Genomic DNA, 27,713 nt, shown 5'->3' with positions numbered 1-27,713 from the left:
TTTGTTTAGTTTAACGAGTTGTTTAAGTTTATATATTGAACAAAGATAAACAAATTCTTACCAAATCATACATCAATCTTGTTCACGAATTCAATTCATTTACAATAACGATTGATCAAGTTCGGCCTTCACTTAGCACAACTCCTAGAAACCCTATCCTTAACTAACTTGAAAACTAGTGAGTCTTGACAAAACCTCAAAAATCAAAGCCCAATTGCATCCTTCCACAAGAGTCTAAGCCTAAACCAATTAACCATGAAGACCTCTCGCTCTCTCATTCACTAGCTAGACAAGAATGTGAATCACAATTGTAGGGCTAAAGGGTAACCATCAAATTCAGAGAGCATAAACCCTAAAGCTCCTTTTGTTGAGAAAAGACATGCATATCTTCTCCTCATGCACCTCCTTTATATCATTAGCTTCTTAGTGCTTTGATTCCCTATTCTCCACATACTTAAACATTCTCAACCCCCCTTGAAACCTCACCACAAACCCCACACCACCACCACAACAATCCCACTCTTCTTCCCCTCGCCATGGCCTCATCTCTCCCTCTTCCCCTCTCCTTTCTCCTCCTCTTCCTCCTCCCTCTCGCCGCCGCGGCTACCGATTCTGCGGCTGCGCCCTGCCCAATTCAGCTTCCTCTCCCTCCTCAAGAAGTCCTTCAAAGGCCCCTCCATGGCGCGCTGGGACTTCAACCGCTTTAACGACCTTGACTCCCGCGCTAATTATTCCTACTGCAACCTCCCCGGCGTGGGCTGTGACAGCGCCGGTGACGTCGTGTTGATCGACCTGTCCTCTTGGTTTCTCGCCGGCGAATTCCCTGCCGGTGTATGCTCCGCCCTCCCGGCCCTTCGCATCCTCCGCCTCGGCTACAACGAGATCCGTAACGGCTTTCCCGGCGACCTCACCAACTGCTCCTTCTTGGAGGAGCTTAACCTCACCCACGCCCGCATCACCGGCGGCGTCCCTGATCTGTCCCCTCTCCGGCTTTCCCTCCTGGCTCTCGATCTCTCCAACAATTACTTCACCGGTGAGTTCCCCGTCGCCGCTCTGGCCAACCTCTCCCGCCTCGAGTATGTCAACTTCAACGAGAACCCGGGGTTCGAGGTGTGGAAGCTGCCGGAGACGATCACCGGCTCTACCAATCTTAAAGTGTTGATCCTCTCGACGACGAGCATGCGGGGGGAGATCCCGCCGTGGATCGGTAACATGACGTCGCTCACCGACCTCGAGCTCTCTGGGAACTTCCTCGTGGGGAATATTCCGGCGACGTTGGGGAAACTCCAGAATCTCCAGCTGCTGGAGCTCTACTACAACAAGCTCACTGGCGAGATTCCCCACGAGCTCGGAAACTTGACGAGGCTGATCGACGTCGACATGTCGGATAATCACTTGGTCGGGAGCATACCGGCGAGCCTCTGTGGCATCCCTGGCCTCCAGGTCCTCCAAGTCTACACCAACAACCTCACCGGAGAAATCCCCCAAGTCCTCGGAAACTCCTCTGCTTTGACGATCCTGTCGATCTACGGCAACAAGCTCACCGGTGAGCTTCCGCCGGACCTCGGCCGGTACTCCAACTTGATCGTGTTGGAAGTGTCGGAGAATCTTCTCTCCGGTCCACTCCCACGCTACGTCTGCTCTCAGCGGAAGCTGCTCTACATTCTCGTGGTGAAGAATAACTTCTCCGGCGAACTTCCTGCGAGCTACGGAGAATGTAATTCTCTGCTCAGGTTCCGAGTCAACGACAACAACCTCAGCGGTCGGGTTCCGGAGTCCCTCTTCGGGCTCCCCCACGCCTCCATCATCGACCTCGGATTCAACAGCTTCGAAGGCATCATTTCCAAATCCATCGGCAATGCCAAAAACTTGACTGCGCTTTTCCTGCCGAATAACAAAATCTCTGGCGTCCTCCCGCCGGAGGTCGGACTGGCGACAAGTTTAGTCAAGATCGATCTCAGCAACAACCTCCTCTCCGGGCCAATTCCTGCCGAGCTTGGACATTTAACTTTGCTCAACCAGCTTTCTTTACAGGGGAACAGATTCGACTCCTCCATTCCCGAATCCTTGTCCTCGTTGAAATCTCTCAACGTCCTCAACCTCTCCAACAACCACCTCACCGGAAAAATCCCAGACAGCCTCTGCGAGCTTCTTCCAAACTCATTAGATTTCTCCAATAACCAGCTCTCGGGGCCGATCCCGTTCCCTCTCATCAAGCAGGGCCTCATCGACGGGGTGGCCGGGAATCCCCTGCTCTGCTTGCCGTTCCACGTCAACTTGACCGACCCTGGTTTCACTCTCTGCCCCCGGCAGAACTTCCGACGGCGGCTCAACAACATGTGGATTATAGGCATCTCCGCGATTCTTGCCATCTTCGTCATGCTCATTCTGGTGAAACGCTGGCTCGGTAAAAAGAGTGTCTTGATGAAACAAGATGCATTTTCCTCTTCGTCGTCGTTCTCCTATGACATCACCAGCTTCCACAAGCTCAGCTTCGAGCAGCATGAGATAGTCGAATCGCTGATCGAGAAGAACATCATCGGGCACGGAGGGTCAGGTACGGTGTACAAGATCGAGCTGAGCAACGGGGAGTGGGTGGCGGTGAAGAAGCTGTGGAGCAGGAAGACGAAGGACCCAGCGGCGGCGAAGGAGGAGCAGCAGGGGAGCCTGGACAGGGAGCTGAGGACGGAGGTGGAGACGCTGGGGAGCATCCGCCACAAGAACATCGTGAAGCTCTACTGCTGCTTCTCCGGCGTCGACAGCAAGCTTCTGGTTTACGAGTACATGCCCAACGGCAACCTGTGGGACGCTCTGCACCACGGCAAGAGCTTCTTGGAATGGACCACCAGGCACAAGATCGCGCTGGGGATCGCGCAGGGGATCGCCTACCTGCACCACGACCTGCGCTTCCCGATCGTCCACCGGGACATCAAGAGTTCCAACATCCTCCTCGACGCGGATTTCGAGCCCAAGGTGGCAGATTTCGGCATTGCCAAGGTTTTGCAGGCCGGCGGGAACAGGGAGACTTCCACGACAGTTATTGCCGGTACTTACGGTTACTTGGCGCCAGGTGAATTTGACACTTATCTCCTAAAATTTTAAAAAATTACATTTCACCCCTTGAAATCCGTTTCATTCCCTATCACAGAGTATGCTTATTCCTTCAAAGCCACCACCAAGTGTGATGTCTACAGCTTCGGAGTCGTGCTAATGGAGCTGGTCACCGGGAAGAAACCAGTCGAGGCCGAGTTCGGAGAGAACCGCGACATCATCCACTGGGTTTCGAGCAAGATGAACGCGAAAGAATGCACGGACGAAGTACTAGACAAGCAGCTGGCATGGAACCCCCTCAAGGAGGAAATGATCCAGTTCCTCCGCATTGCAATCCGCTGCACTTACAGCAACCCCTCGCTGCGTCCAACGATGAACGAGGTCGTCCAGCTCCTGACCAACGCAAACGGACAACCCTTCGAGCTCGTTGAACCTCATCGCCGCAAAGGCTAACGACCCTACTAAGGCCTATCTTTAGCTACTACACACAACTAATACCATAGTTTAATCTCTCCACTTATAGTTTAAAAGGTAGGAGGAGCATTTAGAACTGGAAAGCTTCTTGCTTTGTGCTACATTAGTCAGCTTTGTCCTCACGCAGCATCTGGTGCCTGAGAGGTGGACCTTCATGTACAAATCAATCAGTGTTTTTGTCGAAGAAGAAAAGAGTATTCCCTCTTCTTATCATATTGGTGCCTTTTGGCCAATTTGGCTTTTGTTTTATGAGGGTGATCTCAAAGAATATGCCAAAAAGGAAGGGGTGTACTGTTGATTTGTACCCTATCCTCCTAAGTGAATTCCTCCATCATTCTAATGCAAAAAGGTGCCATCTTAGGGTTTTGTCTCAATTTGAGAGCAAGGGAAGTGGGGCTAAGCAAAAAAAAGTGTTCTTGGCTTTGTAGGCTCCGGACGGATTGCCGCACAAGTTGGGAGTAAAGATACTCGCAAGTTGCTCATAAGGGCCGCTATTGTTGTGACTATGCGACTATGAACCTTGTTTGGAGTGGTGAGGACGAAAGGGTAGGACGGTGAGACTAGATGTGTGGCACTTGTTTGCTAGCTAAATTCGACCGTGCATAGTGCCATTGGTTTCTCTTTGAGTGAGTGGAGCTTTGTGCATGGATAGATAATGCAAGACGGTCCACAACCTTTGGGATCATTTTTAGAGGTTGTGGACTTGCAATACAATGAAAACGTCTTCTTCATCTTCTATAAGTACAAACTACATTCTATTTTTTCTATTTTTCATCTTAGTCTCCTTCATTTTCCATGGTGTTTTTGACTTGGACGTCGAAGGGGCCAAGTTAAATTTCTTTCGACTAACTCTTTAACCTCGCGTGTGAGTTTTCATTCCAATAGTGATTCAATTCTAAGAAAGATGTTTCTCCGGAAGTATGATTTTAGAAGAAGACGTAGGTTAACATCCAATAATACATGTGACTACACTGTATTAACAAGAGTTGTTATATCTCTTAATCTTTAATTGGAACATAGATGATATGATTAGGGATGAGTATTTGATTAAAATCAAATTGAACTGAATTAATCAAAATTAAATCAAACCAAATTAAATTTTTTTGAACTAACCGAATCGATCAAATTTTCAAATAAAAATTGATTAAATTGAATCGATAAAAAATCAGATAATTTAATTTTTGATCGAACTAATCGAAATAATCAAAAATTTTAAGTATTATAAAAAGTTAATCATTTAATTAGGAATTTATAAGTTGATTTATTTAAGAATTTATAAATTACTTTTTTTATTTTAATTAATTTAATTTATTCGATTTAATTGAATAAAAAATTTAAAAATCAAAATTGAACTGAATATTGAATTAATTAATTTTTTTAAAAATAAAATTTTAAATTAATCAAAGAATTCTTAAGAACTCTGTGAGAATTATAAGCAGAGCTTGAACTCGATTCTGGTGTACTTTGAACTTGAACCGGGTTCGATTTACCGGGTCGATGTGGTTGAAATCTTGAGCCGCTTAAATTTGGATTGAGATCTATAACCTAATCGACGCAAATCCTTCTTCCCCGCAGCAGTCGTCGCCGCCGCTATCGTCTCTCTCGCAGCAGCGTCGGCCGAGCGCAGCAGAGCTCCGTCGCTCTCCGTGAAGACTATAACTTCGAAGGGATTTAACGTTTCTCCTCGTCTCCGGTAGCAGCCGTCTTCCGCAACTGGAGGAGAAGAGTGAGTCACTCGGATGCAAATTGAGTATTTTCCATCATTTCGGCTAGATACCTAATATTGTTTCCGTTGTATCAGAGAACTTCCTCATGGAGTCGGAGAAGTACCAGGTCGACTTGGGAAACCTCATGGCATGTGATCCCACTCACCATTTCGACTCCATCCCCTCTTCTCGGTTCGTAACACTTTTTTTTTTCTTTTTTTTTACTTCCAAACGTGAATTAGTTTTTTTTCTTACTTGGTGCAATCTGTATTTGTATTTTCAATTTGGAAGTTTAGCTGTACTAAAATCTTGGGATTTTTAGAGATTGAGTGGTGTTGGACTATAACTGAGATTATTGGTTTATGTGAGCTTCTGTATTTGCCTTCGCTGTGATGATTAGGGAGGAGCTAACCAAGGCGTGCCTGGAGAAAGGCACGGAGCTAGTCCAAGCCATAGCCAATGTTCTTTTCGCCCTTCCATCAACTGAGGATCGTGATGGCCCCATCGTTCGATTGCCACCGCCTACTGCCAAGCTTCCCAGAGAAAAACATGTATATTTTTTCTTCTGTGTTCATCAATCCTGATATTTGGCCACTCATGAGTTATTGTCAAATTTATTGTATTTTGTTGTGATTAGAAGAATATGTAACAGCATTTGTTTCTTACTTCTGGTAATGTGCGATGCCCTTTTTTATAAATAGAAAAGTAAAATATATCTTTTAGCCATGAAAATGGCTAGTAATTCAAGTTCCCAGACCTGGGAACTAATAAATCTTAAGTGATCAAGTGTATAGGTGCATGCAACTACAATTGGCAGGCACAAAAATTGCTTGACTTTTTTAGTTTGACAACTTTTTTTCTCTCCAATTTTTGGTGTTTGGTTGCATGGAGTGTTGATTTGCAGTCTGTTCTGCTTTGATTTTGTAACCATTTGGTTACTGTTCATACTTTTTTTAATTGTAACATATCTATGGGAGTAACTAGCCTTAGTTTCTTATCAGTTTGTGAATATTATTTCATTTTTTTTGTTCATGCCAGCTCAGGATATGTTGCATTGACCTAAGTGAAGCACCAGTTCATATGGAAATTACACAGTTTTAAGTTTCTTTGTTGCTTTCAATTTTCTTGAGCAAGGAATTAAAATAACTGATACTGTAAATTCATTTGCAAAGAGCTTCATTCAAATGATTTATGATACTCAATTGTCACTTCATCGCAAATAGGCACTGTTCTATTATCCTTGCATTTTCTTCCAGCAGTTTCCTATATCATTCTTTGACAACTTTTATTCTTTTTGTTTTATATATTCTTGATAGCACTGACTGAGTTTCTATTTCTTTTCAGTTCCCGAAACCTAAGCCTCCTACAAAGTGGGAATTGTTTGCTAAAATGAAAGGTTAGTCGTACTAGACCCTTGATGTCCTAAAGTAATCTGATTCAGTTTTAAATATTTCTGTATTTTTTTCTTGATTACAAGCTACTACATCTAGAGTGACACAATTGAATATCACCATCTTTCGTTTTGCAGGTATAAAGCCGCGGAAGAAAGGGAAGCGTGCTTTTGATGAACAAACTGGTGCTTGGAAAAGGCTTCATGGTTATGATCGGGTAAATGACGATAAAGATATACCAATTATCGAGGCCAAATTGACAGATGGTAATGGTTCATTTGATTGTATTTGATTTAAAGTTGGCATCATTTTGTTTTTTACCTTTTATTATCTCTAATGTGCTAATTGATTTTCAATCTTGGGGAAATTTATTTTTGAGATTAATTGTATTTCATAATATAATAGTAAAAGGAGAAAAGATATGTTTTTCCCTATTAAGAACTCTGGAAAATAACCAATGCCTAAATGAGTCTTATGGTTGTAGTCAAGGTACCAAAGTACATATTAGTTCATGTGTAGATCAACATTGCCATTTAATTGAAATGGAAATATATAGATGTGTTTTTCCATATATTGTTATTTATAATATAAAAGAAGCATCTAGCTTGGCCTTTGGAACCCAAAATGAGTCCAAAGTGAAGTTCACTGGAACTGAAATGAAAATATCTTACATATGTGTGTGTGCGCGCATACCTCTTTGGTTTAACTCAGGATCAGAATTGGAATGACCAAATCATTTGTTCTTTTGGTTATGAACACTGAAAGCAGTCTCAAGATTGAACAGACAAAGCCATATAATGAGACTCAAAATCCAATATCCCAGCTCCAACTTGTCACCCGACTTTTGAAAAAAAAAAATTCAATCCTAATTTCCATACAACTATATTTGTTTACCACTTTGAATGGGAGCTTTGGTGCAATGGTAAAGTTACTGTCGTATGATCTGGGTGGTAACGGGTTTGAATTATGGAAACAACCTCTTGCAATGCAAAATAAGATCGCTTACTATAGACTCTTCCTCAAGTTTCCACATTAGCCGGAGCTTCGTGCACCAGGTTGTTTTCTCTATATTTGTTTATCACTTTGCCTCCAGTGTCCTACAGTGGTGGTATGTGTTATGAGTGATAGACATTTCAACTGTTTATGTGTCTTGTTTAACAGACAGCTATGAGTGTTTCATGTCGGATATTGTTTGAATGGAATTCAAGTATGGTTATTCTTTTTTCCTTCATTTGATTTATCTATTGCTATTTTTTGCAGAGCCAGGAGAAGACCCGTTTAACAAAAGAAAGGCTGAAAAGAAGAAACGAGTTGAAAAGCAAGAGAAGAATCGGTTGGGAAACCTTAAGCAAGCTGCAAAAGCTGGTGCCCTTCCAAGGTTATCTTTGTTCTTGTTCTACCTTTTAACTCTGGTGCTAAGAGTACACAAGGAAATAACTACTTTTCTTAGTGACAATCGCCATCCATATTTTTTGTTTTGGTTATGCTACTAATACTGTCTTACAAATCCTTTCAATAGCTGGAAAAACTCTACGTAGCCAACACTAAATAGTTGAGATGGATTATTCAGGCCTGCAAGCTTCTATAGTTCGGGCTATCCTGTTATTTTAGTGGTCACGGATTGCTAGCATTGGGGTATTCAAAAGTTGTTTTGCAGTACTATTGACTAGTATCAAACACGTACCATAAATCCTAGGCAACTTATGTTTGTTTGCTTTCCCCCATGTATGAAGAACTACTAATGTTGTCTGACTTAAATTACCTTCTAATCTTCTGGTAACACAATTTGCGGTGCAGCCACATACAACTGGCTGCAACAGCATTGCCCATCACAGGAACTCGTACAGATGTGCCACGAAAATCAAGCAAAGAAGAACTAGAGAATGTAGCTGGGATGGCAGCAACGGCAACTGCAAGTGGTGGGAAGTTTGACAGAAAGCTTCCAGGAGAGAAACCTCTCAAGCATGCCGGGAAGCATCGAAAGGTGGGTGGTACTCTAAGAGTACCTTCCTGTTTCTTATTCTGGAGCTTATCCATTTCATCTTGCAAACTGATGCCATAATAATTGCTTTCTTTTGCGCATATAGTTTCTCCCTGTCGTCGAAGGCAAGGGGATGAGTTCCAAAGAGCAAGAGCAAACAGCCAAAATTCTTGAGCAGCTGATGTCCAGAAGCTCTAACGACATACTCGACGTCAAAAAGGCAAGATACAATTAGTTTGTAGTTTGCGTTTATATTCAGCTGCAGTTTGTACCACCTCATTATGTTCATCATGGAACAGGCTGTTACGATCTTCAACGTGAAGAAGGAGAAGAAACGAAAGATGGAAAAGGAGAGAGAGAGATCTTCTACAGCCAGCAAGCTTAAGCCCAAAAAGCAATCTCTCAAGAAATCATCAAAGAAACACTAAATCGCAACAGCATAAGTTTATCCAACTTCTTGTTATCGAAAATTAATCTACTTTTGTGGGCTTTGCGCCTTGATATATCCTCGAATTTTGTTTATCGAGTTTGTCAAAACCTTGTTCCATTATCTAGTCAAGTTTTCTTAAGAAACTGAAGAACTGGTGAACTATAGTTTAGTGTTCTAGTTTGCTTGAGCATTTGTGAGTGTACCTTTAGAACAAGAATGGGGTTTCTAACAATTCATCCATTCTTATGCTAACAATTCATCCAATCGTATCATTGTTAACACCAACAAAAAAAATACTAAACATAATTTGATTATATTTTTCTTTTCCAGGTCATGTATTGTGCTGTCGAACTCCGGCGATCGGAGGTGCAGAAGCCACCGAAGACGACGATGGATGCTGCGACATATAATCCTTAAAACTCTTATTGTGCAGCAGTGCTATCTTTTTGAAGCTCAAGTAAGTTGCTGTCAGCTCCGGCAGCGGCGAGCTCCCCTCCAAATACTCCACCACCTGGCGCATGGTTGGCCTCGCCACCGGCAGCGGATGCGAGCAGAGCAGCCCAAGCTTCAACACCAGCTCCACCTCCTCCGCCACAAACTCCTCCCCCAACTTGGCATCCCTTGTCTGAAGTATCGACCCCTTCCGCCAATTCTCCAGCACCCATTCCAACAGCACGAGCTGGTCGACGTCGGCGACCCAATCCACCGGTCTCCGCCCGCACGCGACCTCCAAAAGGAAGCTCCCGAAGGCGAACACGTCGGTCGCAGGTGAGGCCCGCCCTGTCCGCATCATCTCCGGCGCGAGGTAGCCCATGGTTCCGACAATGTGGGTGGTTTGCGGATCGGAGCCATGGTCGTAAAGCCTCGCCAACCCAAAGTCGCCTAATCTTCCCTTCATCTCGCCGTCGAGCATAACATTGCTGGCCTTGACGTCCCTGTGGATCACCATCTGCTCCCAGTCCTCATGGAGATAGAGCAGGCCCGAAGCTACTCCTTTGATGATCTTAAACCTCGTCGGCCAATCGAGACATGGCCGGCACCGATCGTACAGTAACTTGTCGAGGCTGCCGTTGGGCATGTAGTCGTAGACCAAGAGGAGCTCCCCCTTTCGCCGGCAGTAGCCCAGCAGCCGTACAAGATTCCGGTGCCGGAGGCGGCCGAGGCTGACGATCTCCGCGATGAACTCCTTCATCCCCTGCCTTGACTCGTGTGATACCTTCTTCACTGCCACTTCCACTTTGGCCCTCGGCAAAATTCCCCGGTAAACCCTGCCGAATCCGCCGGAGCCGAGGGAATTCTCCTCCGCGAAGCCGCCGGTGGCGTCGAACAGGTCCTTGTATGAGAATCGATGAGGGCCGTACTCACTTTCCCAGTCCTCCAGAAGCTCCGCGTACTTGATCCTTCGTTTCACCACCAACGCCGCGACGCCGGCGATCGCCAAAACAATTCCGGCGGAAGCCAGCGGAATTCCGATCGCCAGAAGCCTGGATCTGTGATTGGATTTGGTCCGAGGGAGCGACGGGAGCAACGAGTAGTCGAGAGCTATCGCCGTGCCGTTGATCTTGAAGCTCCAGCCGAGGACATAATGAGCCGTTTGATACGAACCAGAGGAAGCAGAGAACCCGACGAACATGGAATCCAAGAACACCGGCGAAAGATCGATCGTCGTCGATAGCAGCGGCCTTCTCGGCTTCGCCATTGGAACCCGAGCCAAGGTCACATTAAGCTGCAAGCTCTCTGCGTCATAGTCCACCCACGCTTGCATGACTTGCTCGCCGACGAGGCTCAAGTTCTGGAAAACACCAGTATCGTCGGAGAAATAGCCGGCGGAGACGGAAACGTTGGACGCCACGCTGTTGATGTCGATCCCGACGTGGTTGTCGTCGATATCCTGGACATCAGGATTGTAGATGGTGTCGAGCTCGACGGCGAAGACGTGGTTGGTGGAGTTGCCGTCGTTGTTGGGATTGAAGAGGCCCAAGTACTGACTCCCCAAGGCGCCGGAGAAGTTGTCGGAGCGGGAGATCACGAGGGCGAGCCCGTTGCCGCCGATGTACCGGTCTTTGAGGATGGTGGCGAAGGCGAAAGTGGCGGAGAAGGAGACGACGGAGCCGTTAAGGGGAGCCCGGAATTGAATCGGCGACGGGTAGAAGGCGTGGCCTCTCATCTGCCTCGTGTTGTTGGTGAGCTTCAAGAGGCCGCCGGGGGTGATCGTGGCGGTGCCGTCGAGCGTGAGGTTCGCTCCCCGGAATCCGTTGAAGGTGAAGTCATCTCCGTCGCCGGCGGCGCTGTGAAGCAACAGGAGGAGGAGGAGGAGGAGGCGGCTGAGGAAAGTGCTGTGACACATGGTGCGAGTTTCAATCTGTGGAGCAATCTTGACAAATGTAACTCCACGTTGCCTTTCGTGGAAGGAAAGAAAGGATTGGAGAACATCAACATCAATGAGGTAGGTCGATTAGATTTTTGACTGAATTATAATTTATTAATCTACTACTTGCGATCGGGAGGGGACAAGAAACTGTACCAACCAAATACCCTCTGTAATTTTCAGTCGGGCGTTCAGACTTCATGCGAGAGCATGGAGAAGGAAGAACTAAGTCAGCATTTCTCCTCCTCTGTTCGAATGCTGCAAGAGAACCTTTCATGGATAATTGATAGAAAATTCTTTATGAGAGCAACTAATTTGGTGTCACAAAAGTAGATTTGTTCATACAAAAGTAAGAATGTGAAAACAAAAATATTATGAAAGCAAAATGCAAAATAACATGATTGTTTCTTGAAAACTAAATAGATCAATCTCATCACAAACTAAATTAAAGAAGACAAAATAGCAAACACCTTCTTGCCCCCAAAGGCCCAAACTTCTTCTTGAAATTGGTCATAAATCTATCAAAACTAGTAAAACACCTCCCTGTGAAAGAGACAAATGGAAAGATTATACAATTTTACTTACTTTTTAAAATACTAAATCATTTTCAAATGCTCATTTCTTTCACATAAACAGAGTAGCAGAAATGAGTATTACCTAAAATAAGGGATGAGTGAATCCTTGTGCCTTTTGTCATCCCAATCCAAGTTGTTCCACCATTCTTTTTCACCTTCAATCTCTTTCAACATATTAATCTCAAATGGTAATTTTTTGAGCCTTCGGCAATAGAGCACACGTATGTATTGCAAGCAGGGAAAACAGAGTGGTTGATGTGAAATGCTATGCAGATTTCTCATTCCATTCAAACTCAACATCTTGATGCTAGATGTAGAACCGGAGTTCCCAACATTACTTATTAGTTCCTCTATTTCGTCACAGTTTTTTATATCTAAAAGACTAAGGTGTGGCAGCTGGAGAACCCAAGAAACATCCTTCAACTTGTTGCAACCACAAATGTATATGTCGCGAAGGTTGTGGAATCCAAACTCAAACCCACCTTGAGTAAACCAAATTTTTTCCAATTGTTCTAGTGTTCTAAAACTGAGAGTCTTCAATTGATTGAAATCTGATGTCCAATTCAAATCTGCAAGCATCATTAATTTATCTCCTGGGACATCTGAAATTTCTAGACCCTCGAGGTAGTTACTTATTTCATATTTCCATCGTAAAGTACTCAGATTGTACTCTGGAAATTTAGAACTACCCAATCCTCTCACAGTGAGGTTCCATACTTTGATATTATATGGGAACATTTTCAATCTTTCCAAGTCAGATGGTTTAATGGTAATTCCCAGACTTAAATAGTGGCATCCTTTGAAATGTACCAACTCATCCCACCACCACTCACTTTCAGGATAAATTTCTCTTATATCCAGCCATTTAAGCATTGATAAATTAGATATTGCCCCATTGGGTACCATCTCAAGCTTAGTATCCCTCAGAAGCAAATACTCTAATTTGCTAAGACAACCAAACTCGATCGGCAGTCTTGTAATACTAGTTTCGGACAAGTTTAAATATTGAAGCTCAGTTAAGCTACTAATCTCCTTTGGAAGCTCTTTAATACCTAAATTTAGAGAGAGATTCAAGTATGTTAAAAGAGGCATGTTTGTGAAAAAAGTTGGAGGAATCTCTGACAGATGGTTACAATGGAGATTCAACATAGAAAGTTTGGAAAAAGTAGAAGCTCCATGGTCATGCAAAGATGTAATCTCATTGTCCATGAATGATGCTCGCTCTGTCTCCTGCCATTCCTCTTGTCTAGGCAAATGGCTCAACCCAATTCCAACTTTGACAATCCATTTCCTTGCATTCTTCTTCAACATCACTAGTGACATGTCTCGGATGACATCATGCATCTTTACATGTTGAGCTTCGTAATAATCTTGCGGTCTAGAGGAGTACTCTAGTAAGGATGCATCCATGAGAGCTTCCAAATAGGAGCATCCTTCGTTGAAAGCTTCATTGATTATATAAGATTTATGGATTATGTCACAACCTATCCAACACGGTATCAACTCCTCAAATATGTGGATGTCATGATCTTCAGGCCACAAAGCGCAACATAAAAGACACTCTCTTAACGAGTCATTTAAACTGTCATAGCTTAGCTTGAAGGCATTATACATTACAACTGAATCTTCTAATGGACTGATGGTTGCCCACTCATGTTTATCCCTTATTTGATAGAGAGCATGGTTCCAAACATTTTGAGACTTTTTCCCTAACATGGCTCGGGCAACCGTGATAAGAGCAAGCGGAAGACCTGCACATTCTTTAGCAAGTTCCTGAGCAACGAACTTGATTCCTGCATTTGAGCTGAGAACATTCCTCTCGCTATTCTCCTCAAAGAGTTTCCATGCTTGTTTTTTATCAAGGCATTTGACTTTGATTTTCTTTTGTGCTTCCATTTGTGCACACACTGTCTGACTGCGGGTTGTGAACACCACCACTTTGCATTGTTGTTGTTGTTGATGCTGCTGTTGTTGGCCTTGCTCAGTAGCTGAGTGTGCCATCCCCAACAGTTGAAGATCCACATGTTCCCAAATGTCATCAAGAAACAACAAGCATTTCTTGTTCTTCAAGTAGCTAAAGAGCTTATCACCACAAGTTTGTTCATTGTCATTCTCCTGTAGTGTTTGTAGTCCTAGATTCTTAGCAATATCCATATGGAGCTTTTTCAATTGGCCGTCTTTGGATGCCACAACACAAATAACACGATCAAATATGACATGCTTAAGAAGATAGTGATGCTGGATGCTCTTCAATATAGTGGTCTTACCGACACCACCCATTCCGTAGATGCCTATGATATTGCCTTTCCCACCATCTATGTAGTCCACAATGTCCTTCACATACGACCCAATCCCAACAGGTGATCGGTATAAGATGGGAAGCGACACGATGGGTTTTGGAATCCCATTTGTGGCAATTGGATCCAGTGCATCAGCTCGGCTCATCAATTCATTAGCCTCGATGATCTTCTTCGCCACTCTTCGGACGATGGACCAGCAGTTTGATGACTCTCCGATGGGGACCTGATCTCTTGCTTCCTGTGTTTGACTCCTCGTGCCACCAGTTTGATTGAAGCAATTGCAATTGAAGCAACCTAACGAAACAAAACAGTAGACGAAAACAACAACATTTTTTCTCGTTCTTTATAGATAACAACAGTGGTAGCTTGTATGGATCAAAACACAAAGAAAGACTGGCAATTGAATTGTCGTGAAAAGGCAAAAAGTAAAAAAGGTAAATACGTGCAGGAGAATACTCACTCATGGATTGGAAATCCTGGTTAATATCAGCAACTTTGCCTTCCAATTCCTCCACCTTCTGTAACCACTGGTTCACTTCGTTGGTCGGAAATTTCCCCTCGCGCTCCGCCTCATCAATCTGGTTCTTGATGTCGTCCCTTTTGCCTCTCAATCTTTCCATTTTCTTTTCCAGCTTCTGGATGCCAGATTTTGGTCTGCCCAATCGCAGCGACGCCCATAGCCCGCTCAGGCAACTGTTGACGTCTACGTTGAGATTGAGTTTGATGCACGCCATGGACGAGGAGAAGTTAACTTGCAACAGCTAGCAACCAGAGATTATTTGCTTCTTTTGCAGAGCAAATAAGGGAAGGGAAGGGAAGCAAAAGACAGACGAAGAAACTAATCAAGAGATTGATTCTTATGGATCAGAAAAAATAATCAAAATTATTGAATTAATATAAAGTTATTTTTAACCTGATTTTCTGAACATTTGACCAATACGAATTTAAAAATAATATTCTTTAATTTATTAAAGATGTCGGCATATTTTATCTTAAAAGAACAGAACAATTATTGCCTATTGGCTTAAATATGACAACGACTTCTCACCTAATTTAATTAATTAATTAATTAATTAATTATATTATATTATATAAATTAATAAAATTTATTAATTCGAAAGAATATTAAAAAATAAATATTGCTATCGAAAAATATTATTAATTCATAATTTCCCTAAATAATGATTTAAATAAATCTAAAATCATTATATTTTCCTCTAAGCCTTTCAATACCCTAAAACCACTCCAGGTTACCAAGTGCAAAAATATAATAACATTTTCGCACAGGGGTTGATTATAAAGGCAAAAAAAAAACAAAAAACAAAATTGTTCAATGGAACAAATAGTTTTCATTACTGAAACAAAAAAAACCTTATCCTTTGCCGATTTAATTGTTTATTTATCTTCCCCTTAATTAGAATCTCCATAATCATTATTTCTATTAGAAGGGAAAAAATCAAAATTTTTGAACACAGATAGATCAATTTAACTCAAAAATCAAAATTATTGAATTAATATAAAGTCATTTTAATTTGATTTTCTGAACATTAAGTCAATACGAATTTAGAAACAATATTCTTTGACTTGTCAATGATGTCGGTCTATTACATTACACTCATTGCCAGCTAGCAAAAGGATAGGGCAATTATTGCATACTCGCTTTAAATATGATAAAAAAAATGATAATCCCAGTAGCCACATCTCTGGGGTGGTCGATTCGGTCCCACGAAAGTTTCCCATCGACCACCAAGATAAATTGGGAAACGCATATGGCGGCCAATCCAGATGCCCAGCATCCTTTGATTGCGTTCTCCATTTGGAGAAAAATTCTTGCAAATACGTCGTAGCTGGGGATCGAACCACGAGTCTCTGAGTTACAACCCGAATGTCCTTACACCATTGCCTACTCGCTTTAAATATGATAACAACTTCTATCCGTCACCTAATTTAATTAATTAATTAAAAGTATTTGCTGTATTCAAAAAATGTCCATTGAAATAGCAGAATCATGTTCGTTATATTTTATGATAGAGGTGGACATGAATTTGATCTAATTTATCCGATTCAATTCCATCGTCATGCAAAAAATCTTTGAGAGAATTTATTAAAAATTTTGAATTGGATTGGATGAGTTTTTAATAGCAAGGACTGTTTAGGAGTTTGATTTTACTTTTTATAATCCAATTAAGACTCTGGGCGTTTTGTCGGTCTAATTTTAGAGGCAAATAATTTTTTCGCTTATAGAATAAATTAAAATACAACTTATATATATTGAGAGGTTGACTTCTAAAATATTCATCCATATTGAAATTTAAATTTTAATCTATTTATTTCCAAACTTATTAAAATAATTTTTTGTTATTGTATGTATAGTCATAGGAAGTCCTTGGGACATAACTGAGTTGATTAATATTGGATAAATTTATTAAAGTGGTCAAAAGTCGAATCTTGACGAAATCAAGATAATGTCCTTCCTGCAATAGTCAATTGCAGCTTTTCGATTTACCTCCTTATATATTTTATTGAAATGTATAGCCATAAAAAAATTTTTGAAATATTTTTTTTAATTAAATAAATCTAATTTTGCTCTCAAATTTTGTATTATTTTTTAAAAATATCCTTTAGATTTTTTTTAAAATAAATACTTTTAAACTCTCATTGCTTCCCTCTTGATGCATCTGAAGAATAATGATGAATATTATATATCACAGTTATATTATTTTGTTTCATCAAATAAAATAATAATGTTTAAGTGAAATGAAAAGAATATACAAAATTTCATAGGCATTCTAACTAATCCTAGGGGAAATACAAGTTTTTCTCATCGAATTACCGAATTGATATTTGCTCTTGGCCCCTTTAATGCCCTAAAATTACTCAATGTTGCCGTGTACAAAAATAAAATAACATTTTCACAAAGGGGTTAATTATAAAGGCAAAAACAAAATTGTTCAATGAAACAAATGACTTTCATTATTGAATCAAACCAAACCTCATCCTTTGCTAATTTGATCGCTTTTTTTTCTTCCCCAATTTTATCGTAGACGGTTATTCTTTGGGCTAGGTCTTATAGAGATCGAATCCGGTCTGAGTTCATGCCGGACCGAGTCGCGCCTCATCCAGACCCCTAGCATTTTCTGTGCTTTCGATCAACATATCAGATCAGATAATACTATAGCAAAAATGCTATATTTAGTGTTCTTCAGCTGCAAAACTCTTAAAGGTCATACATTTTAGGTTTCCAAGATAAAATTGTGGCTTGCAATCATTTACAGATATCGAAACAGGATCTAAGCAAATCTCGCAACAAGAGTCGATAAAGATTGAATTTTAATTGAGCCAAATTAAATGAGTTGAAGTCCCAATTAGTCAAGCCCATTTAGGTTAATGGGTCGGATCTATAATTAGGTTAAACATATAAATCATTAAAGCTGAAACATAGTAGATTATTAAATGTAAGATACGAGAAATTATGCTAGTAAGGGAGAATGGGACTTGTCTTGCAAAGACGAAATCAACAAAACTGATTTAGACCAAATTAAATTAGAGGTAGTTTGGTTAGTGAACCAAATGACACAGTTTTAAACTAAATTGAACCAACTTGGTTTGGTTCGCGATGGAAGAGGTTTTGACAAAATAAAAGGGACAAGAAGATTCATCTTGTAAAGACGAATTGAATAAAATTTATTTGGATTAAATTGGAAGTGGTTTGGTTAGTAAATCAAGCAAACTAAGATTAAACCTGGTTCGCTACAGTACCCGATTCAATGGCTACAGAAAATCCTAGGTTTCAAACTAGTTAGCCCAAATCGTAATCCCGGTTCAAGTTACTATTACTCCTCAAAATAATTAAAATCACGATTTCGCCACTTACCCGTGATTTCCACTATTCCGCCGTGCCTCTTCTCACGTGACGCTCAACTGCGTCACAACTAGTAAAACACCTCCCTGTGAAAGAGACAAATGGAAAGATTATACAATTTTGCTTACTTTATAAAATACTAAATCAGTTTCAAATGCTCATTTCTTTCACATAAACAGAGTAGATAATAAATGATTTGGTATGAAAATATATATCAGAAATGAGTATTACCTAAAATAAGGTGTGAGTGAATCCTTGTGCCTCTTGTCATCCCAATCCAAAGTGTTCCACCATTCTTTTTCACCTTCAATCTCTTTCAACATATCAGTTTCAAATGGTAATTTTTTGAGCCTTCGGCAATAGAGCACACGTATGTATTGCAAGTAGGGAAAACAGAGTGGTTGATGTGAAATGCTATGCAGATTTCTCATTCCATTCAAACTCAACATCTTGATGTTAGATATAGAACCGGAATTCCCAACATTACTTATTAGTTCCTCTATTTCGTCACAGTTCTTTATATCTAAAAGACTGAGGTGTGGCAGCTGGAGAACCCAAGAAACATCCTTCAACTTGTTGCAACCACAAATGTATATGTCGCGAAGGTTGTGGAATCCAAACTCGAACTCAAACTCCAACCCACCTTGAGTAAACCAAATTTTTTCCAATTGTTCTAGTGTTCTAAGACTGAGAGTCTTCAATTTATTGAAATCTGATGTCCAATTCAAATCTGCAAGCATCATTAATTTGTCTCCTGGGACATCTGAAATTTCTAGACCCTCGAGGTAGTTACTTATTTCATATTTCCATCGTAAAGTACTCAGATTGTACTCTGGAAATTTGGAACTATCCAATCCTCTCACAGTGAGATTCCATACTTTGATATTATATGAGAACATTTTCAGTCTTTCCAAGTTAGCTGGATTAATAGTAATTCCCAGACTTAAATAGTGGCATCCTTTGAAATGTTCTAACTCATCCCACCACCACTCACTTTCAGGATAAATTTCTCTTATATCCAGCCATTTAAGTACTGATAAATTAGATATTGTCCCATTGGGTACCATCTCAAGCTTAGTATCCCTCAGAAGCAAATACTCTAATTTGCCAAGGCAACCAAACTCGATCGGCAGTCTTGTAATACTAGTTTCGGACAAGTTTAAATATTGAAGCTCAGTTAAGCTACTAATCTCCTTTGGAAGCTCTTTAATACCTAAATTTAGAGAGAGATTCAAGTATGTTAAAAGAGGCATGTTTGTGAACAAAGTTGGAGGAATCTCTGACAGATGGTTACTATGGAGATTCAACATAGAAAGTTTGGGAAAAGTAGAAGCTCCATGGTCATGCAAAGATATAATCTCATTGTCCATGAATGATGCTCGCTCTGCCTCCTGTCATTCCTCTTGTCTAGGCAAATGGCTCAACCCAATTCCAGCTTTGACAATCCATTTCCTTCCATTCTTTTTCAACATCAATAGTGTCATGTCTTGGATGACATCATGCATCTTTATATGTTGCGCCTCGTAGTAATTCTGCGGTTTAGAGGAGTACTCTAATAAGGATGCATCCATGAGAGCTTGCAAATGAGAGCATCCTTCGTTGAAAGCTTCATTGATTATATAAAATTTATGGATTATGCCACAACCTATCCAACATGGTATCAACTCCTCAAATATGTGGATGTCATGATCTTCAGGCCACAAAGCGCAACACAAAAGACACTCTCTTAACGAGTCATTTCTTAAACTGTCGTAGCTTACCTTGAAGGCATTATACATTATGTTGGGTTGCAAGAGTGCAAACATAGTCCCACATCTAAAACACATGGGAAAGATCATGGGTTTAAAAGGATGAAAAAATATCTCCATTGGAATGAGGCCTTTTGGGGAGAGCCCAAAAACAAAGTCATGAGGGCTTAGGTCCAAAGTGGACAATATCATGCCATTGTGGAGATACGAACATCCTTTTGGACCCAACAATTGGTATCAGAGCGAGACCGCTCTTCACCGGACTAATTGCCGGATGAGCCATGATCCAGATCTAACCATGTGGGGACCCTCGGGAAAAACAAAGGAAGTAGGGAGGCTCGGACCATGAGGGACATGGCAGCCGGACCATGAGAAATGGTAGGGAAGCTTCCAGTGGTCCTTTGTTTGAGGGGGGGATTGTTGGGTTGCAAGGGAGCAAACATAGTCCCACATCTAAAACACATGGGAAAGATCATGGGTTTAAAAGGATGAAAAAGTATCTCCATTGAAATGAGGCCTTTTGAGGAGAGCCCAAGAGCAAAACCATGAGGGCTTAGGCCCAAAGTGGACAATATCATGCCATTGTGGAGATACAGACATCCTTGGAGACCCTACACATTATAGTTGAATCTTCTAACGGATCAATGGTTGTCCACTCATGTTCTTCCTTTATTTGATGGAGAGCATAATTCCAAACATCCTGAGAATCTTGCCCTAACATGGCTCGGGCGACGGTGATAAGAGCAAGCGGAAGACCTGCACATTCTTTAACTAGTTCTTTTGCAACGAACTGGATTCCTGCATCTGAGCTGAGAACATTCGTGTCGTTATTCTCCTTAAAGAGTTTCCATGCTTGATTTGGATCCAGGCATTTGATTTTAATTTTCTTTTGTGCTTCCATTTGTGCACACACTCTCTTTCTACGGGTTGTGAACACCACCACTTTGCGTTGTTGCTGCTGGCCTTGCTCAATAGTCGACTGTTGTTGTTGCTGGTGTTGTTCAGTAGCCGAGTGTGCTATCCCGAACAGTTGAAGATCCACATGTTCCCAAATGTCATCGAGAAGCAGCAAACAGTTCCTGTTTTGCAAGTAGCTAAACAGTTTATTACCACAAGTTTGTTCATCGTCATTCTCTCTCAGTGTTTGTAGTCCTAGATTCTTAGCAATATCCATCTGGAGCTTTTTCAATTGGCAGTCTTTGGAAGCCACAACCGAAATGACACGATCAAATATTATATGCTCAAGAAGATAATGTTGCTGGATTCTATTCAACACGGTGATCTTACCGATACCACTCATTCCGTAGATGCCTATGATGTTGCCTTCTCCACCATCGATATAGCCCACAATTTTCTTCACATACAACTCGATCCCAACAGGCGGTCGGTTTGCGATGGGAAGCATCACGGTGAGTTCCGGAGGTCCAACTGCGGCAATTGGATCCAGCGCACCAGCTTGGCTCATCAATTCATTAGCCTCGCCAAGCTTCTTTGCCACTCTTCGAATGATGGAGCAACAATTTGATGACTCTCTGGCAGGGACTTGATCTTCTACTTGCTGTGTTTGGCTCGACGTGCCGCCAATTTGATTGAAGCAATTGCAACTGAAGCAACCTAATGAAACAAATTAAGCTGTAGACAGAAACAACAACTCTCTATCTCTCTCTCTCAATAAAAACAGTAGTAGCTTGTATGGATCAAAACACACAAAAAGATTTGCAATTGAATTGGAGAATACTCACTCATGGTTTGGAAATCCTGGTTGATATCAGCAACTTGGCCTTCCAATTCCTCCACCTTCTGTAACCACTGGTTCACTTCATTGGTCGGAAATTTCCCCTCGCGCTCCGCCTCGTCAATCTGGTTCTTGATGTCGTCCCTTTTGCCTCTCAATCTTTCCATTTCCTTTTCCAACTTCTGGATGCCAGATTTTGGCCTGCCCAATCGCAGCGATGCCCACAGCCCGCTCAGGCAACTGTTGACGTCTACGTTGAGATTTAGTTTGATGCACGCCATGGACGAAGAGAAGTTAACTTGCAACAAGAGATTATTTGCTTCTTTTGCAGAGCAAATAAGGGAAGGGAAGCCAAACACAGATGAAGAAACTAGTCTAAGAGATTGATTCGTTTACCAAAAACAACAAAAAATACTACTGATTAAAACTTTTTAAACATTCGTTGACTCAACAATCAGAATTATCGAATTAATAAAAGCCAATATGAATTTAAAAACAATAATTTTGTCAAAGATGTCTGTCTATTCATCCACGTTCCTGTCATTATGTCATGACAATTATAACGTATAAATAAACAGGAAAGAATAATTAATTAATTAAAAGCAAATAAAAGTACGTATTCCAAAAATACCCCCCGAAATATCAAAATCACCTTCATTATATTTTATGATAGAGGTGGAGTCCCGAGGCAACGGTACAATGGTGGAACATCTGAGTTGTGACCCAGAGACTCGCGATTCGATCCCCATTTACGATGTATTTATAAGAATTTTCTTCCAAATGGGAAACGCAATCAAAGGATACTGGGCATCTGGATTGACCATCGTATGCGCTTCCTGATTTACCCTGGTAGTCGGTGGAAAATTTTCGTGGGACCGGATCGACCATCCCCAGGGATTTAGTCCACGAGACTGACTGAGATTTATCATTTTTTCCGGAATTGAGTCCATGAAATTGACTGAAATTTATTATTTTTTATAATGGGGTGGACATGAATTTACTTGAATTTATCCAATTCAATTTCATCGTCATGCCGTGCCATACGTAAAAATTTTTGAGAGAATTTATTAAAAAAATATTAATCTTGAAAATTTTGAGTTGGATAAGAAATTTTTGGAACTCAGAGAAATTCTTATTTTGCCCTCAAGTTTTATATATATCTTTTAGATTTTTTAAAAAAAGATTAAATACTTTTTAATGTTTTTAAACTCTCATTGCCTCGCCGCCTTGTTAGCGCGCATCTAAAGGTAAATATAAAAATCAGAAGTATTAATTTAATATAGTCATTTTAATTTGATTTTCTCGGCATTAAGTTAAATATGAAGTCACTACGAATTTAGAGAATTTAGAAATTATCTTGTTGGTCAATGATGAACGGTGATGGCTTTCAACGACGTGATGGCACCACTCTAAAAATATATATATATGATAAATTTTAATTTATTGATTAAATTTTATGGAGGTTTTCTATTGATCATTAGAGTAAATCGAAAAATATATGCAGTGACTAATTCAAACGCCGTAGTTAAGGATCGAACGGTAAATATCTAATTGACAATCTGAATGTTCAACGGCGGCACCACGTCCCGAGGACCCTCAATAGCAAAATGAAAGAGCAATTATATTGCCTTCGATTTTTACACGCCCACCAGTTCCATCACGGGGCAGCAACTCCATCACGCCGCCTAATTTAATTAATAAATTAATTAAATAATTAATTAAAAAATATGAAAACTATGAGAGTGAAAATTGGGAGGGGGGGGGGGTACATTTAAAATTACTAAATTTTTAAAAGACATAATTTTTAGATTTTTCAAAAGATGGTCAGTTTATAACCAACCGCTAGAAGCAATTCCCCCCTAGCCAAATTTAAAGAAAGACATCGATCTCCGGGATAATAGTGTAACGGTAGGATATTTGGGTTGTAATCTAGGGACCCGCGGTTTGATCCCCAGTTACAGCGTATTTGTAGAAATTTTCCTCCAAATGGGGAACGCAATCAAAGGATCCTGAGCATCTGAATTAGCCGCCGTATACGCTTCCCGATTTACTCTGGTGGTCGGTGGAAAACTTCCGTGGAACCGGACCGACCACCTCCAGAGATGTGGCTACTGGGATTATCAAAGATAGACATCGACCCATAACAAATAGAGGATTTATTCGATCACATAATTTAGTCTTCTAAGATATGACATCCTTGGACTAATCTATTTGATTGTTTATATTGAAAGGCCTATTGAATTAAGATTTCCCTATCGGACTAGAATATTTTGAGGAAGAGTTCTCGTAGAGGGACTATACAGTAGCCGACATCAAATAGATTTTTCAAAGATTAATATCATAATACTATATTTAAAAAATAAATATCACTTCGGTGTTGTATAAAATGTTGATTTTTTAAAATCAACATCACAGTAATGTTGATCTTTGAAATACAATATTGCAATGATATTTGCAATGCCCCCTTTCCTCCTGCAACGGTGGAGACAATTATGAGGATATGAACTTTGACAATATCGAGTACTATCAGTCTTACTTTTCTGATTGTTCATCACAAGAGGCAATGGAGACAACGACAAAATCAAAATATTTGATGATCCAATTTATAATGATGATGACGAAGAGGAGGATGACCCTGGGGATCAAATCATGAATCTCTAAGTTATAATTCGAATATCCTACCGTTGCATCATTGTTCCAAGGACGAAATATAAAATTCTAACTGGTATAAGTTGGTGGAATAATTGGATGAATAAGAAAAAAATTAATGAAATATTTTTTCCCAACTAGATATTAAGTTGCGGCCAAATAATATATTATTTCCTTCTAGCACAACTTTACAGCTAAGCGAAATGAAAGGAGCACCGACACTCGTTCTGCTACAGACTACTTTACAGCTAAGCGAAAGGAAAGGACCACACAACTTGTTCTGCTACACACAACTTTACAGCTAAGCGAAAGGAAAGGACCACCGACACTCGTTCTGCTCCGCACAACTTTACAATATATTTAATTTCACTGCTTGAGGTAACTGAGAATAGCAAATGCAGTTTGCACCAATGTGAGAAGGATGAAGAAAATAGCTGCAGTGACACCGATAGTCACCCACCGATTCTTGAAATAGTTTTGCCTCAACCATGAGAGATTCCACAGTGCACAAAGTCTGTTACACTTGTTTCTGCGGTAGCTCTGCACATCTTTCATTACCTTTGCAAGATATAAATGGTTGAATTCGGCGACAAGGGCATTCGTCCTTCGGAGCTCGTTGAATATGTGAGCCACTTCTTCGTCACTGTTCAAGCGGCTGACAATGATCTTCTGTTGCCGGAGCACGGCCACGTCCTTGCCAGTGTTTATCAAGCAGTCCATGAACCAAATGTAAGTGGAGACGCAGTTGTAGATCCCATGGCATTGCTGCTCGAAAGCGATGAGGTTTCGGATGAGGGCGATGTTGTCATCGTTGATGACCAGTTGAGGAATCTCCATGGATCTCTTGCCTTTGTCGAAAGTGATGTCCAAGAAGCTACTGCCATTGGTTTTATTTACAAATCGCATTCTCATTGCTCGGAGCCTCTCTGCACTGGGGAAGGAAGATAAGTCGACGTCTTTAAGGTCGATAATTTTCTTTTCCACCGGCTCGCTAATTTCCTTTGCCCACAGCACGCTAACAAGACTTGAATGGAAAAGATGGAGCAAATGGCCACTTTTTTCAAAGCTTCTAGTGCTCAAGTTCAAGGTCAAGTCCAAGGTCAAGCTCGAGGTCGGAGAGTGATTTTGGAGAATATTGTTCAAGATCAAGGTCGAGGTCGGAGAGAGGTATTGGTGAATTTTGTTCAAGGTCAAGCTCAAGCTCGAGGTCGAGGTCGGAGAGAGGTTTTGGTGAATTTTGTTCATGAGATCATAACAGAGGAATTCCGCCAATTTCGTTAAGGAAGTATCATGGCGATACAATTCAGCCGTGTACGCATAGAGAAGAAAAAGAAGGGTAGGAAAAGGGAACTGGTTTTCGACAACCAACATATCGTTGATAATCGATGGAGCTGCCCACTTGCACGAGTAGTACTCTTCCATCTGTGTTCTATGCCCCCCCGCTTGCTCCCATAGAAACTCGAACATGAAAGCGAAGTCGAGCATCATCATCTTCACGAAGTCATCGCTGTTCATCTTGATATTCTCCGAGTAGGCACAACGTAAATCCGACTCCTTGTCCTTGATTTTCCTGATAAAATTCATGACCAGGCCGGGTTGGCGCCTGAAAAAGTTGTTAGCACAAGGCAATTTGATCCTTTCATCGGTGGCTAGGAAGCGTTGGTTTTCACGGTGGTAGGGGCCGAGGGAGACCATCTTTGGTTCAAAAGAATCGATATTGGCTCTGCGGATGTTTTCAGGAACTCGAAAGATCGTCGCCTGGATGTCTTTCTTCGGTTTGCCTGAGGCCGAGCTCAGTGTCTCCATGAAACTCCTCGACAAGCCATCGATATCAAGATTGACGGATGCCGTAGGCACAGATTCCGTCGCTTGGGCAACCTCCGATTCCATCGGTTATAGTTTAAAAAAAAAAAAACCTTTGAAGGATCTAAAGTTGATTGCAGACTTGTAGCTCTGGATTCCAAGAAATGAAGCAAACTTGAATATATTGCTCGTAAATATGAAATACGCAAAACCTAACAAAATGTAGAAAAGAAAAGAGACGATTAAGAAGAACTAAAGGCAGGCAAACAAGGATGATTAAATAACCAGTAGGCAGCTCTAACCTAGATCGCTTCGGCAACCTCCAATTCCATCTCTTATAGTAAAAAAAAAAAAAAACCTTTGAAGGATATCTAAAGTTGATTGCAGACTTGTAGCTCTGGATTCCAAGAACTTAAGCAAACTTAAATATATTGCTCGTAAATATGAATACGCAAAACCTAACAAAACGTAGAAAAGCAAAGAGACGATTAAGAAGAACTAAAGGCAGGCAATAAATCACCAGTAGGGCAGCTCTAACCTAGATCGCTTCGGCAACCTGCCTCGCTGCTCGGAGGAGGATAGGCTCTCAGACTTGGGAAAGTGGCGGTGCTCTTACAGGTCCAGGTCTGGTAAATCACGTTGCTTGACAATATAACACTGTCAAGCCACTCAAATTAATGGAACCGTACGGTTTAAAAAGTCCGTCTATTATATTCAGGCTTGTACTATCAAGCCACGTGTTTACACAGCTTTACAGCTAAGCTAAAGGAAACGACAAATAAACCGTACTACTAGGCTATGTGATTTGAAAGGACAATCGATTTAATTAATTAATTAAAAACAAATAAAATCACATATTTCCAAAATTACCCTCGAAATATTAAAATAACCTTCGTTGCATTTTGTGAAAGGGATGGGCATGAATTTACTTGAATTTGCCCTATTTTTAGAGAATTTATTAAACCTATAAGGAGTTTAAAAATTTTAAATTGGATTGGATTATTTTTTAACTTTTATAGTTGTTTAGAAATTTGATAAATTCTCAAGTTTGATAAATTTTATAGTAACTAGAGATTTGTTTCCTTTGCAGAGAGCTAGTAAGGCAAGGGAAGAAGGGAAGCAAAAACAAAGATGAAGAAACTCAAGAGATTAGTTCGTTATACCGACAAGAAATGAAAAAAAAAATCAGACAGGTAAAATTAACTTAAATTAAAATTATTTTAATTTGATTTTCTTAACATCAAGCCAACAAATAAATATCTGTCTATTACATCGACAGTCGTGCCACTATGCCATCTGATTGATAGCTAGCTAACGAAAGGACAGCACCATTACTGCCACTTTAATTAGTGGACAAAAATTAAATGTCCTCATATAATAATAGAATTATCATAATAATTAAGGATGGAATCCCAATGAAATCATGTGGGGCCATACCCTCCCACATGAAGATAGGTTTGGATTTCCTGATGACCTCAGCGTGGATGTTACATGAGGATCCGAAGATTTAGAGTTTTTTTAATAATTTTTATTTTTTATATTTTAATATTTCTGTTAAAAAAATTTATTATGTTTTAATTTTAAATTTACTTAAATAATTATTTAATTGATATTTAAGATAAACATTTAATTTAATAATA

The 27,713-nt window shown here is 40.7% G+C and overlaps 5 protein-coding genes and 1 pseudogene across 5 annotated transcripts; 2 read left to right on the top strand and 4 right to left on the bottom strand.

Moving 5' to 3' along the window:
* Window positions 1–465: 465 nt before the first annotated feature.
* LOC141830315 (receptor protein-tyrosine kinase CEPR1) lies at window positions 466–3,767 on the top strand. The gene is given in 3 exon segments (XM_074717764.1): window positions 466–622; window positions 624–3,070; window positions 3,149–3,767. Coding segments are annotated over 3 exon segments (2,889 nt in total). The 5' UTR covers window positions 466–536; the 3' UTR covers window positions 3,505–3,767.
* Window positions 3,768–5,107: 1,340 nt separating this feature from the next.
* LOC141830670 (ribosome biogenesis regulatory protein homolog) lies at window positions 5,108–9,178 on the top strand. Its single transcript, XM_074718087.1, has 9 exons — window positions 5,108–5,251; window positions 5,327–5,423; window positions 5,632–5,782; window positions 6,576–6,627; window positions 6,760–6,888; window positions 7,883–8,000; window positions 8,420–8,606; window positions 8,710–8,823; window positions 8,903–9,178. Exons 2-9 carry the CDS (start codon window positions 5,338–5,340, stop codon window positions 9,029–9,031), a joined length of 966 nt encoding a protein of 321 aa, XP_074574188.1. The 5' UTR covers window positions 5,108–5,251; window positions 5,327–5,337; the 3' UTR covers window positions 9,032–9,178.
* A 97-nt stretch (window positions 9,179–9,275) lies between these two features.
* LOC141830669 (L-type lectin-domain containing receptor kinase SIT2-like) lies at window positions 9,276–11,597 on the bottom strand. Its single transcript, XM_074718086.1, has one exon. The coding sequence runs from the start codon at window positions 11,378–11,380 to the stop codon at window positions 9,365–9,367; it is 2,016 nt and encodes a 671-aa protein (XP_074574187.1). The 5' UTR covers window positions 11,381–11,597; the 3' UTR covers window positions 9,276–9,364.
* A 457-nt stretch (window positions 11,598–12,054) lies between these two features.
* LOC141831110 (putative disease resistance protein At1g61300) lies at window positions 12,055–15,080 on the bottom strand. The gene is made up of 2 exons (XM_074718539.1): window positions 14,737–15,080; window positions 12,055–14,570 (listed from the first exon to the last, which is right to left on the bottom strand). Exons 1-2 carry the CDS (start codon window positions 15,008–15,010, stop codon window positions 12,055–12,057), a joined length of 2,790 nt encoding a protein of 929 aa, XP_074574640.1. The 5' UTR covers window positions 15,011–15,080.
* A 3,285-nt stretch (window positions 15,081–18,365) lies between these two features.
* LOC141831073 (disease resistance protein UNI-like) lies at window positions 18,366–21,902 on the bottom strand (annotated as a pseudogene).
* A 2,643-nt stretch (window positions 21,903–24,545) lies between these two features.
* On the bottom strand, window positions 24,546–26,718 carry LOC141830362 (UPF0481 protein At3g47200-like). The gene is made up of 2 exons (XM_074717801.1): window positions 26,612–26,718; window positions 24,546–26,223 (listed from the first exon to the last, which is right to left on the bottom strand). The coding sequence occupies exon 2, from the start codon at window positions 26,158–26,160 to the stop codon at window positions 24,637–24,639; it is 1,524 nt and encodes a 507-aa protein (XP_074573902.1). The 5' UTR covers window positions 26,161–26,223; window positions 26,612–26,718; the 3' UTR covers window positions 24,546–24,636.
* Window positions 26,719–27,713: the final 995 nt, after the last annotated feature.

Source organism: Curcuma longa, chromosome 6, assembly GCF_044706935.1.
Source record: "Curcuma longa cultivar G26 ecotype Majalengka, Jawa Barat chromosome 6, ITB_CL_G26_1.1, whole genome shotgun sequence".
NCBI classification, from domain to species: domain Eukaryota; kingdom Viridiplantae; phylum Streptophyta; class Magnoliopsida; order Zingiberales; family Zingiberaceae; genus Curcuma; species Curcuma longa.
Note: the sequence above shows the minus strand (reverse complement) of the source record. Positions and strands in the feature narration are given on the sequence as shown.

What these genes read in the sequence shown, in the direction of transcription:
- LOC141830669 (XM_074718086.1), bottom strand. Translation starts at nt 11,380, where the DNA reads ATGTGTCACAGCACTTTCCTCAGCCGCCTCCTCCTCCTCCTCCTCCTG.
- LOC141830362 (XM_074717801.1), bottom strand. Translation starts at nt 26,160, where the DNA reads ATGGAATCGGAGGTTGCCCAAGCGACGGAATCTGTGCCTACGGCATCC.
- LOC141830670 (XM_074718087.1), top strand. Translation starts at nt 5,338, where the DNA reads ATGGAGTCGGAGAAGTACCAGGTCGACTTGGGAAACCTCATGGCATGT. An exon ending in GACTCCATCCCCTCTTCTCG is followed by an intron (nt 5,424 to 5,631) that starts GTTCGTAACACT and finishes TGTGATGATTAG; the next exon opens with GGAGGAGCTAACCAAGGCGT. An exon ending in ACATACTCGACGTCAAAAAG is followed by an intron (nt 8,824 to 8,902) that starts GCAAGATACAAT and finishes ATCATGGAACAG; the next exon opens with GCTGTTACGATCTTCAACGT.
- LOC141831110 (XM_074718539.1), bottom strand. Translation starts at nt 15,010, where the DNA reads ATGGCGTGCATCAAACTCAATCTCAACGTAGACGTCAACAGTTGCCTG. An exon ending in CCAGGATTTCCAATCCATGA is followed by an intron (nt 14,571 to 14,736) that starts GTGAGTATTCTC and finishes TTGTTTCGTTAG; the next exon opens with GTTGCTTCAATTGCAATTGC.